The sequence below is a fragment of the Tursiops truncatus genome, chromosome 10, assembly GCF_011762595.2.
Source record: "Tursiops truncatus isolate mTurTru1 chromosome 10, mTurTru1.mat.Y, whole genome shotgun sequence".
Taxonomy (NCBI): Eukaryota; Metazoa; Chordata; class Mammalia; order Artiodactyla; family Delphinidae; genus Tursiops; species Tursiops truncatus.
The window spans coordinates 71716891-71729595 of NC_047043.1; the positions used below are offsets into that span (position 1 = coordinate 71716891).

Sequence of the window (12705 nt, forward strand, 5' to 3'; positions counted from 1 at the left end):
TACAAATATTGATCTGCTGCAAAAATACCTGGGGGTGGCCTTTATATCTTTCTGCCTCAGGCAAATATAGGATATGTCTTGATTTCCCATGGCTTCTGTGGAATTACAGTGCATCGATATAGCTACTGTTAGGCTCTCTAGTTATTTCCAGAGTTTTGCTATAAAAACAATGCTGTATATATATCCTTGTATCTAACTGTTTACACACATCCTTGGTTACTTCCTTCAGATAAAAGCCCAGCAGTGGATTTGGTGGGACAAAGGATGGGCATTGTTTTAAGGCTTTTGGCTTGTGTTGCCATATTGCCAACAGAAAGATTTGCTGGTTGACCTTCCTCTTTGACGATGTTTAAAAAAAAAAAAGTATAAAATCCAACCTTCTGTCTCTAGTGAAGACTCAGTAGGCTTGGTTTTGTGGGAAAGGGACCTAAACAGATTTCAGTCTTCTGGCTAACACTTGGTTTTCAGGGAGGTGGAGGGAGTGGGTTAGTAGTAACCCAGACTAGATACCTTCCGCCATGTAACCAGGGGGATCCTCCCACCCTATCCCCCAGGGTTTGCCATTGAAGGCCCCTCCCAGGCAAAGATTGAGTATGATGACCAGAACGACGGATCGTGTGATGTCAAGTACTGGCCCAAGGAGCCCGGTGAATATGCCGTTCACATCATGTGTGACGATGAGGACATCAAAGACAGTCCCTACATGGCCTACATCCACCCCGCCTCGGGAGACTACAACCCGGATCTGGTGAATCAACTTGTCATGTTCTGTGCTCTCTTCTCTGGCTCCTGGCACTCCTCCCAGTGCCCACAGAGTTTCCTTGAGCAGCATGTGGAGAAATCGCAGAGCAGAGCCTTTGAGAGCTTAGGAAGGAAAAAGGCCTGAATTAGAAGCCTGGTAGTACCTCTTAGTACCTTTGTAACATGGGGCACGTAACTTACCTCTCTGACTCTATCAAATGGGAATGATACGAGTGTCTGCCTCTTAGAGTTTCTGTCATGATTCAAGGAGGTAATGTGAATGAAGACAGCCCTTAGAACAGTGCCTGGCCCGCAGAGGGGGCTCTGTAAGCTGCTATTTTCTCGCAACCCCGAGCATCATATTTCAGTCTTGCCACTTGCTGTAGTTATTATTTCAAGGTGATCCATAGATAAAGGTTTTAAAATTTTCCTCCCCAGCTCCCCCTCTCTTAAATTGGAGCAGTGTTTGCAAGAGCTTCTCTCAAACTTTTAGCAAGCTGATTAGCATCAAGTCTGAGCCAGCCTGGCTGACAGGAGGAAGCCGTTGCCCCCGCCCTGTGTGCTGCCGTTGGCCCACCTGGACAGCTGACCGTAGGGTGACATCAGTCCAGGCTGGCAGCTGCTCGTCTTTGGCCAACTGCTGGTCCTTTACTCTCTGGGGCTGCAAACTTTTGGACTGTTGTCAGTGGGAGAGGTTCTGAGCCCTCACAAAGCAGGAGCATTGAAACTGGAGGTGGGCATGGCTGGAGGTCCCTGCCCCGGTTACTGCACAGATTAAGGCAGGGAGCACAGGCCAGTTTGGGGCCTGGTTTTACAGACTTTTTCTCCTGCATGTTTTTATTTTTAAGTCCCAGCCTACTTTAGCATTTTCCTTCCCATAACCATCCTATTATGTAGGTACTGTGAAGCCAGACACAGTTGTTTTCCTTTTCTCCCATTTCCTGGTTACCAGTCTTCTGATAGGAGCACAGTTAGGGCATTACACAGAAAGAGAATCACTATTGGCCCTTTGCCCCAGGTGCAAGCATACGGGCCAGGTTTGGAGAAATCTGGCTGCATCGTCAACAATCTGGCCGAGTTCACCGTGGATCCTAAGGCTGCCGGCAAAGCTCCCTTAAAGATATTTGCTCAGGTAAGTTTCTAGGGACGACCTGTGCAGGTGATTGTCAGGTAACAGGATCCATCCACGTAATGGAAAGTCGCTCAGTCCATCTGATCCTCGGTTTCCTCATCCACACACTGCGAATAACAATGTTTATTTTGTAGGGTTTGTGTGAGGACTGAATGAGATTCTAACATGTAAAGCAAGGGGCAAATTTTTATGATTTGTGCTCCGTGGAAATGAGGCTTGATTGTTTCAGATTTCCCTGTAAATGTCCTTCAGTGTGGCTGAAGCTACTCACACTGTGATGGGAGGGTTTGTAAACAAGGGTTTATCAAATATATTTATCTAATTTAATTGAATTTGGCCCAAGGATTTAAATGCAGGAATTAAAATTAAGAAGCACTGAGTGGCCATGGCTTTCTTTTGGGACCGTTTTCTCTTAGTAAGTAAAAATGCATACATGCATGTAGCGTTTTATCACTTGTGTTCATAGGTGCTGTCATAGGTGTTCCATGAGATTTTGTGGGATGAGTGAGCAGTGACTTGGTTGTCTTGGGAGGCCACAGTGGATGGAGACAGTGTGAGGGTCAGCTCTGTTCTTAGCCTCTGCCCTTCTGCAGGACGGGGACGGCCAGCCCATTGACATCCAGATGCAGAGCCGGATGGATGGCACCTACGCTTGCTCGTACACCCCGGTGAAGCCCATCAAGCACACCATTGCCGTGGTCTGGGGAGGTGTCAACATCCCGCACAGCCCTTACAGGGTAGGTTGTGAGGTGAAACCTTGGTCGTGGTAATGAAAAAGCCCAGTCCTGAGGCCAGTCTGGAGTCCATGCTTGATGGCCAAGGCAAATATATGGAAAGACCCATGCTTGGTGGGCCTTGGAAGATGGAGTGGCCCAAAGGGCCGAGTGCCGTAGATTGCCCAGAAGTATAACATTCTAACAACTGAGAGTGTCTTTACTGGATCCACGGGGAGAAGAACTTGATTACAACTTTTCTCCCCGTCCTCTCTAGGTCAACATCAGGCAGGGTAGCCATCCCCAGAAGGTCAAAGTGTTTGGGCCAGGAGTGGAGAGAAGTGGACTGAAGGCGCACGAGCCTACTCACTTCACAGTGGACTGTACCGAGGCTGGCGAAGGTGAGAGGGGGCTTCACCCAACTCGGTGCTCGTTGTTTCTTGGGGAACGAAGTTCTCTTTGTAACGTTTCATGGGTAATGAACTTTGAACCAGGAGATAGTTACCCACCTGAATAGGTAATTGTTCATCTGATGAGCCTGTGTGTCAGTTCCGTGGTGATACCTTTGCTAATCCTCTGTTCTGTCTGCAAAACCATTATTTAAATACCATCCCTTTCTCAGGTTTCTTACTGGAAATTTCCCAGTTGCTTTTCTGGGGTGTGAGCCTGAGCTGGAAGTGATTGCATGGGACGTGCTGTTTCTGGTAAACCGGTGCTAATAAGCTGGTCTGTTCCAGGTGATGTCAGCGTTGGCATTAAATGTGATGCCCGGGTGTTAAGTGACGATGAGGAAGACGTGGATTTTGACATTATTCACAACGCCAATGACACGTTTACTGTCAAATATGTGCCTCCTGCCGCCGGGCGATACACCATCAAAGTTCTCTTTGCCTCTCAGGTGTGTGTTTGGACTTGGGTTCTTTCTGGCCACCTGTGTTCGTATTTCCTTTTTGCTTTTTTCAGCAACAGGGAAGGTGTCTTGAGAACTCTGCCCAATAGTTTTCCTCTCTGCTTCCTTAAAACCAAGAAGGAACAAACACCCAGAACTAAAATTGTACCACTTTCTAACAGAAGTGGGGCCGTGTAGTCAGTGGTTAAAAGCCAGACTCTGGAAAGAAATTGGATCATTACAAACTTTCATCCGGTTTTTGAATGAAACGTAATTCGTTTCTAGATGTGTGCTATACTTTCTCTGCAATGATGACCTTGGCCTCAGGCTTTAAACTTTTCTAGGGAGAGGGGTTTTGAATTTCAGATAGAATTCATATTTACATGTGATAATGAAGACAAGAAGGCGCAGTACCCTGAAACAGGGAATAGTGGAATTCTGGTGATTCAGGTTCATCTTACGTAAAGATAGGGACCTCAGGAGAAAGGTCTGTGCCTTAAAGGTGTTGGTCTTGAGTTGGCTTCATCCACTTAACCTGTTCTGCCTTTATTCTGAAAGATTCTTTTTGAAGAATTGCAGTCATTGCATTTATAATCAATTCCTTGCATTCCTCAAACCCTAGCTCTCTGTTGTCCCTGGAGGAATGTCCCTTTCCTTCCTCCGACCCCGTGTATTATTGTTGTTTGGGGTTTTATTTTTGGTAGTATTTTGTATCCTAAGTACTCAGCATTTGGTGTCAAAGGCTGAGAATTGTCTGAGTGGTTTGTGGAAACCCATCCTTTAGCCATGATGTCAGGGATCCAGGTATTCATGAGTGACCACTGATGGCCCTTACCTGATGCTAGCGCCTGAAGACTTGACCAATGGTGACGGAAGTTGCTCACCATCTGCTAGAGTGGAAGTCATGCTGAGGTCTCCTCCTTTGCTTTGGGCGGAAGGCTAAGCTCAGGCAGTGGCTTCAGGGACTTTCCTACTGAGACGGTGTCTCTGCTACAGGAAATTCCCGCCAGCCCTTTCAGAGTCAAAGTCGACCCTTCCCACGACGCCAGCAAAGTGAAGGCAGAAGGCCCGGGGCTCAGCAAAGCAGGTAAGGTGGCATGTGTGCATGAGGTCACCCTGGAGGCAGTGGGCATGGTTGGTCCAGGGCCGTGAGTGACTTACCTCCCCTGGAGCAGGGGCTCTGTTGGGGCTCCAGTTCAGCAGGGCCCCTGCTCAGCTGAGCCGCTGGCCGAACGCCAGCCCCTGTCTCCACCTACTGCCTTGCGGAAGCCTGTGCTGATGAACCTGTCAGACTGGTGCTAAAAGTGAAACCCCTCCAGCTGGGCCTGTCTCCTCACTTCACTTTCCCCTCCCAGGTGTGGAAAACGGGAAACCGACCCACTTTACCGTCTACACCAAAGGGGCCGGAAAAGCCCCCCTCAACGTGCAGTTCAGCAGCCCCCTTCCTGGCGACGCCGTGAAGGACTTGGACGTCATTGATAATTACGACTATTCCCACACCGTTAAATACACGCCCACCCAGCAGGTAGGGCCCCTCCCCACTCGGTGCTGGGCTGGGTCACTCTGGACACGGGGAGGGGGGGCGGCAATCTGTGCTCTGAGCTGTGCTTCTCTGTGGCAGGAGGAGATTCCCCCTTTCCTTCCGAGCCCCTCTGGGAATGCTGACGAAAAGCCTGATGGGTTCTACCAGGAGGACCTGGAGGATTCTCCAAGAACAAGCAGGAAGCTAGTTGTTTTTTCCCACCCCCATTTCCCACCTCCGTTCTTGGTTTTAGTGTTTTACTAATTACTCACAGGGAGAGAATTGCCGTGCCTTTGTCCTTGCTGGCCCTTTTGCCTTAGTTTACCCTTTTTACGAGGTGGTGCAGTGGGGTCTTTCTCAAAGAGCCTTTAGTCCCTCAAGCCCGAAATGGTACTTCAAGCACTAAATTATTCCCTTTTACAAAATACAGGAATACAGACAGGATTTTGTCATCCCCGCTGCTTTGCTCTGGTTGTTTTAGGCAATAAGGGCCTAAAAATCTACCTCTCTGTATGAATTCATGTTTACTTATTTAAAATTTTATTTTGATTCGTGGCTACACGTCTAGCGTCTGGGGAGCTCCTATAGAAAAGCCTGGATTCTCGCACTTATGCATAGCGTTCTAAACAGTCACTCCAAACCTCTGAGATTCCTTCATTCTTGAAGAAGAGTCCCCCTATGTGAGAAATGCCATTTTTAAGAGAGGAAGGGCGATGCTTTCTGTAGAAGCACTGTTTGAAAAGCATCACTTCTGCCCTGGGCCCTCTCAGTGAGGACCTGGCCAGAGTGTAGTGGGAAAGAATGAGGGGTACAGTGAGGATGAGGGAATGGTGTGGGTGTCCCCCCTGCACTGGGGGCTACGCATGCTTGGAGATGGAATCTTTACTATGAGAACTTGCCTGGCAGTGCGAGGTTCTCTAGGGCAGGTTCTATGTGGCCCTTTATCTCCACATGTGCTTCTTCCTGTGGTTTCTCTTTACCCTAATGAGGGTTCATTATTAGTAATGGTAAAACGAAAACTTTTGTAGATGAATACGGTTTTCTCATCAGGCTGCTCTGTGCTCATTATTTAGGTAATTATTTTCCTAGTGATGCTTACCAGGGCTGATGGGAGCCTTACCACTGGCAACACCAGCTTGATAGCATCTTTTTGCCAGTTCTCCACATTCCTTAGGAGAAGTTACAAGAAAGCATGGCCATGATCGCTGGTCAAGATCACAAGACTCTTGGGAAAACATTTTGAGACTCTTGATCCTATATACCTTTTTGTGTTTCGGCTGAGTTGCTAGAAAGTAAGTTGCAGACATCAGGACAGCCTCAGGTTTTGACCTGCACCCCCAGAAAGGACTTTAGAACCCGATGCCCTGGATGCTCCCAGCTGCCAGTCGAGGTGGAGGTGGAGGTCGGGAGCCCAGTCCTGTTTTATCACATTTGAAATGTAGCTAGAGTGGGAAGCGCCTTACTCTAGAGTCACCCCAAGGTCAAGTTCATCCATATGTCTGATCGTAGCAGGTCTGAGGGCTGTTGGCATGCTTGGTGGCCTCTTGGGGCTATTTGTGCAAATGCTGTCAGTCCCTGCCTTTACTGCGATGACTCCACGGTGCCTCTCCCATCCCTCTCATTTGTTGTTTAGAGTGAGGTTTACTGTTTTATTATTTGGGCAGATCGCAATTCTGCCTGTTTCTCTATGGCAAAGAAAACAGATTAAATCTCTACTCTTAGATTGTGAGTTTCCAAGGTTAGGGTATCATGTTATATATATCTTTCCATTCTCAGCCCCAAGCACAGGGTCTGGTGCTGTAATTGCTTTGTATGATTTATGGCCGAATGGGTGAATAAACGAAGTGGAGCCTCAACTCACAAGCAGAAACAACATGAGAACTTTGTAATCTGGTAGGAGAGTGGAGCTGACACATCCTCATTCTACTTTGAACTCTGTTTTCTGAAGAGCTAACAGCTAACAGCTCAAGATTGGGTGAAATAAGCGTGCCTTTGAGCTCTGCTCTTGGATGTGGTTAAGAGACCTGGGTCAGCCCAGAAAGCCGCACGGGGTTACTTTTCAGGTCGCTGCCCACAGGCGCACCTTCTTGTGGTGGTTTTAGGGATTAAGAGGCTGGAACTTTCCAGAAATGCAGCTGTTGAGTGTGTGTGGAGAGACAAGGGTGGATCCTGGCTTAGGGTGAATGCTTAACCCTCAGATTTTGGGCTGCTGTGTGAGGCACTGCGGCCCCCACCCAACTGCTGGCTCTTTGCTCCGTGACACCTGCAGGCGGCTGCTGTCCCCTGCAGGGCCCCAGTCCACAGGTCACCTGCCTGCCGTGGACCAGTGATGGACGTTGCTGGTTGATCCTGTTCTTGTTGGAAGACAGTGGTCAGAGTTTTTGCCTTAGCAGGGAGTGGACTTCTTTGGCTGGGGCTTGAAGACCCTCCCAGAGGTCAAAGGTAGAAGGGCCATTATACAATGACAGTTTCCCTGGAGGATTTTGCCTTCTGTGCTTTTCGTTGTCTGTGGCCTCAATGACTTCAGTTTCTCACCCCAAGCTTCCCTGAACAGAGTGGTTTGAGGAGCCGGTGGCAAGAGCTCCCCGACATGCTGAGTCAGGAGCCACTGGGAACTGAGAACTCCACATGCTGCTGTGGCGCCTTTAGGAAGCCCCCGGAGCTCACTGGGCCTCACAGGAGAACAGTCCCTCCCTTGAAAGGTTATTACTGTTGGTGGCCATAGCTGTCACAGAGGTCTCTGGAGGAGGGGGCTGTGGGTAGCTTTCTCGGTCCTTTCCTCGTGGGTCTCGTGCAGAATGAGATGAAGGTCTCAGAAGCCTGGAAGGGAGAGGATAAACCCATCTGGCAGGACTTCCCAGTGGTTAAGACTCCACGCTTTCACTGCAGGAGGCGTGGGTTCAATGCCTGGTCGGGGAAGTTCCGCGTGCCGTGTGGTGTGGCCCCAAAATAAATAAAATACAACTGTGTGGCCATCAGCAAAGTCTCTGAAATGCACTGGTGGTCACTGCTCAGATCTTCCTCACTTCCTAGCCTCCTGGGGAAAATGCATAGGCCGTTCCTTGGCTGGGGCCTCAGAGGAAATCTTGAAATGCTACAGGCCATCGCAGGTGTAAATCTCTTAAGCTTTCTTTCTCCCCCTCATTAGGTTATTTAAGGTACAGTTAATTTCCTGTCTCAGTTTCGTTGTGTTTTGTATAACTGGTAATGAGAATATGCTTTCTTTCATGGGACAGATGGGCTTAACTGAAAGAGGATTTTCCCCTCACTCCTTTGGCACTCCAGAGAAGTGGTCTCCTGAATTCTAGTGGGTGGTGGAGAAGGTTTTTCCGGGACCCTTGGTTAGCTGGGAGGCCTAGCCCTCGAGGAGTTCGGGGTTTGGGGGCATACCCTCGGGAAGAGCTGGCATGTTGGCAATGCCTTGAGGGCTGAAGCAACAAACCAGACCCCGCTCTGTTGAATGTGACCACGTACATCTTACCATGAGATATTATACTCTTCAGATAGTGGGCTCATTGGTTTTGTGTGCAGTACTAATACATCCTGGAAAGTCAGTCCTCCCTCCTTCATTGATGCCACTAATTTTTGTCTTGTCTTTTCCCTCCTTCTTTATTACACAAGGAATGTGAGAAAATATTCATAGGCCAAAAGCTGCACCCTTTTAACACTTGGTCCGTGACAGCTTTCAGCAGGGACTGAATGTTAGTGAGCCCTCTGTATTCCTGCAAGGAATCATCCCTCCCTCCCCCTTGCTTCTTCCCTTCCCACATCCTCTTAGGTGATGCCCAGACATTTGAGGTGAGGAGGGCCTTAATCTACTGAGACAGCTGTGGGCTTTCATGGAGCCTTGGTTTGGAGGGAGGGGACTCAGCCGACCGTGGAGAGAGGAAGCCAGCAGCGAGTGGGCCAGGACTGGCCGCGCTGTGCCTCCATGGCCTCGGGGCTGCTGGCGAGGGGACTGCCAACCCCACAGGCTCAGTCTGCCTTCACACTGGCAACTTTTCTTTCATTGCCACAGATGCGCGAGTTTCGATACTGTGCAGTGGTCTCAGAACAGCCCCAGGCAAACTCTTGCAAATTCATTTCGCAGCCTAGTGGCCTGAAATCCCAGGACATGGAGACAAAAGATTTTGTTCGGTTAGAGGCCCCCTGGCCTCCCTGCTTTGCCTATGGCCAGGGCTGGTTGTTTAGCTGGGTGGGGAGGTAACATGGCAGAGCGGCTAGGACTGACACAGGTTTGGGTACCGTGGGCATGAGGCCCCGCTCTTGCACTGGGGCAAGTGATTTTACCTTCCTGAGCTGTAGTTTCATCTCCTGGAAAAATGGTAAGAACAGCGGGAACGCCCTCTTAGGACCGTTTTGAGATTGAATTAAGGAAATGCTTAAAAGGATGAGCATGGTGTGCTCATTAAGCTGTCCCTGTTGTTGTTAGTTGCTCTTTTTCGTATGATTTTTCTGTCATTCTTGCCATGGAGCCCAAAAACTTAGAGAAATATATCTGAGATGCTTTCTGAATCAGCTGGAGTCTTATACCCTGTGTCTCTGGGAGGAATGAAAGACCTGGAAGGCAGGTTGAAACAGCAAGGTAGGATGTTGGTACCAAACGTGTCCTCGGTTTTCTCTCTCATTCCAGGGCAGCATGCAGGTTCTGGTTACATACGGTGGCGATCCCATCCCTAAAAGCCCTTTCACGGTGGGCGTGGCCGCTCCGCTGGATCTGAGCAGGATAAAAATTAATGGGCTGGAAAACAGTAAGTGCATCATGAATGGTGGGGGGAGATGGGTCATTGAAGAGCAGTTACATCCCCTTCAAAGACAATTTGCAGGGAAGCAAATGCTGCCATATGAGATTTTGCAGTCAGACAGACAGGTTTGAATTAGGGCTATCCTGTGGAGTAGCTCTGTGACCCTACCTGCCCCTTCACCTCACCAAGCCTCCGTTTTCTCATTTGTTCCGTGGAGGTGGGGGAAGAATACTCAAGGGAATATTGTGAGAATTAAATGAGCTAATAATTCAGGAGCTGGGTCATAGTCAGTCCTCGGTAACTGCTGGCATCACAGCAGAAGGTTTTTATGACAGAGAATTTGGGGCATGTTGCCCTCTGACAAATTTCTATTGTGCCAACACCCCTTGGCCACTGAATCCACCTTAGGGTCAAGCATAAAAGCCAACTTCCGGGCTCTCAGAAACCACAACTACAGTGCATTTCCCCACCCCAGTCTGGATATTCCTTTAGCTTGTCAGGTATCTTATTAGTACAAGCTCATTTAAATAGATGAAATAACTGAATGAATAAATGAAAAAGTGAAGAGAATAGTACAATATGCACACTCATGTACTTGTCACTCAGCTTGTCAAGTTTAACACGTGATCATAAAAGTATTTTTTACACGGGTCATACAAAAATCCATTTTTCATCTAAAAGACATCACAAGGGGCTTCCCTGGTGGCGCAGTGGTTGGGGGTCCGCCTGCCGATGCAGGGGACACAGGTTCGTGCCCCAGTCTGGGAGGATCCCCCGTGCCGCGGAGCGGCTGGGCCCGTGAGCCATGGCCGCTGAGCCTGCACATCTGGAGCCTGTGCTCCGCAGCGGGAGAGGCCACAACAGTGAGAGGCCCGCGTACCGCAAAAAAAAAAAAAAAAAAAAAAAGACATCACAGACAAGAATATGTTCTACTTGAAGCATTACCTTTCCCACTCCCTATAGGGTTAACCAAAGTTACCAGTTTAGTTTCTGTCCTCGCACATCTTCTTTCTGCGTCTGCACATACTTAGTGCCAGCAGAAAATGTTTGGCAACGCTTACTTTGCACTAAAGTTACCCTGCAATACCCATAGGTCTTCAGCCTGCCTTTTTGCGTCAGTGTTACGTTAGAGAACGTTCACACCTCCATCCTCTTGTTGGCACGGCCACAGCCTGGCTGCACCTCAGTGGTACATGGTCTCCTGGTTTCAGGGTCACGTGGGGCTCTGTGCACACCCTCAGGGCAGGCCTCTTGTTCTGTGGGTTTCTCCAGGTCTCAGCGGGACCCTCGGTGAGCACCTTCGGTGCCCTGTGACCCAAATGTACGAGTTGTGAGTGAGGCCAGCTCCCAGCTCCGGGGGCTCTGAAGCAAGAGCCCGATGTTGGTTTTTGTTCCTTGGCAGCAGCCAGCTCTAAGCATAAGAATAGTCACTGTCTAATCCTTAACATGTCTCCTGGTTACTCCTTTCTCCAAGACACCGAGGGTTTTGACTCCAAACTAGGAAAAGTATGATGCCAATTAGGAAAAGTCTTTGGGATGTGGAGCTCCGAGACCTCTTTGCTTGTGGCTTGAAACTGTTCATCTTGGCAGGCCCTGTATTGCCCAAGTCAGGACTTGCCTGGGTTGTGGTGGGGACCCTAGGCTCCCAGTGCTTTTGTTTGGGTTCAGAGTCCTTTCCTTGTTTTTGTCAAATGTAACACATGGGTTTTCTGTGGCCCTGCTTTGCAAAGACCTTTCATGTATCAGCACAATACAGAGAGTCAATTCTCAGGGCTTGCTTCAGTGCCTCTGCATTGGCCAACCCTGTGACTTTTGCGTTCTTGGCTGTAGGACTGAATTTGCTGCCAAGAATTAGTAAATAAAACATTGGCTTCTGGGAGTGTTTTGATATAAAGTTAACACCAAAAGTAATTAAAGAAGAGACAACAGTATCAGGTTATAACTTACTGCAGATTATGGGGTCAAGTAAATTTAGATCTGAGTCCCAGCTTTGTGGTCTGGTGGATATGTATGTACCCCAGGCAAGTCAGTTAACCCCCGTGAGCCTCAGTTTCCCCTTCTGTTAAATTCCTTGGTTACTAATAAATACCCTGTAGCATTGTGTTGAAAATGAAAGGAGATGATATGCCGTCCTCACGCCTGGTATGTAAAATGCATTCAGTGAATGACGACTATCATTATTATTGTCATAAGGAATTAATTAATGTTCTTGTACTGGTTGTTATTGAGGCCAGAATGGTGATTATTCTTACTCGGTCTTGCCTCTTGTCCTGCATCAGCCAGGGTCTGTTGTAGAGGCTGAGAAGACGTCCTGTGTCCAAGGAACCATCTCTGCCCTCAGCTGTGTTTTTGCTGCAGGGTCAGCTCATCCCTTTGGCTTGTTTCCTTTTTTCCAGGAGTCGAAGTTGGGAAGGATCAGGAGTTCGCCATTGACAGCAGGGGAGCGGGGGGTCAGGGGAAGCTGGACGTGACGATCCTGAGCCCCTCGAGGAAGGTTGTGCCATGCCTGGTGGCGCCCGTGACGGGCCGGGAGAGCAGCACGGCCAAGTACATTCCCCGGGAGGAGGGGCTGTATGCTGTAGACGTGACCTACGATGGACACCCCGTGCCCGGGAGCCCTTACACGGTGGAGGCCTCACTGCCGCCTGATCCCACCAAGGTCAGCTTTCATTTTTGTTCCAGAGCTTGTCCTCTGTTGGCAGATAATAACATATAGTTAGTCCTCTGGTTCTGCCCAGCAAAGACCTTTTAGATAATTGTTTTGTGATGACAGCCCGTTCTCCGTAGTTCTCTCTCCTACAATCCAGCATGAAGGGTCCCCTCGGCAGCTGAGTCCCAGCCCTACTCCTTCTCTCACTCTGGTTGTGAGGCTTTGGTGAGGGACTCCTGTCCTTCATTTGTCAGCATGGTAACGGTACTTGCTTCAAAGTGAGCCTGTAAGGGTGAGGTCAGATGGTGGGTGT

General features: G+C 49.0%; 1 protein-coding gene across 9 annotated transcripts in view; it reads left to right on the plus strand.

Moving 5' to 3' along the window:
- Positions 1-12705, plus strand: part of FLNB (filamin B) — a 138550-nt gene that overhangs the window by 79843 nt on the left and 46002 nt on the right. For all 9 annotated transcript variants that reach the window (XM_033865185.2, XM_019947477.3, XM_033865186.2 and 6 more), the window contains 9 exons: positions 555-748; positions 1760-1873; positions 2467-2610; positions 2864-2987; positions 3324-3484; positions 4472-4562; positions 4831-5000; positions 9631-9748; positions 12139-12401. In XM_033865185.2, the coding sequence (XP_033721076.1) occupies positions 555-748; positions 1760-1873; positions 2467-2610; positions 2864-2987; positions 3324-3484; positions 4472-4562; positions 4831-5000; positions 9631-9748; positions 12139-12401 (1379 nt within the window). The remainder of the gene's footprint in view (positions 1-554; positions 749-1759; positions 1874-2466; positions 2611-2863; positions 2988-3323; positions 3485-4471; positions 4563-4830; positions 5001-9630; positions 9749-12138; positions 12402-12705) is intronic.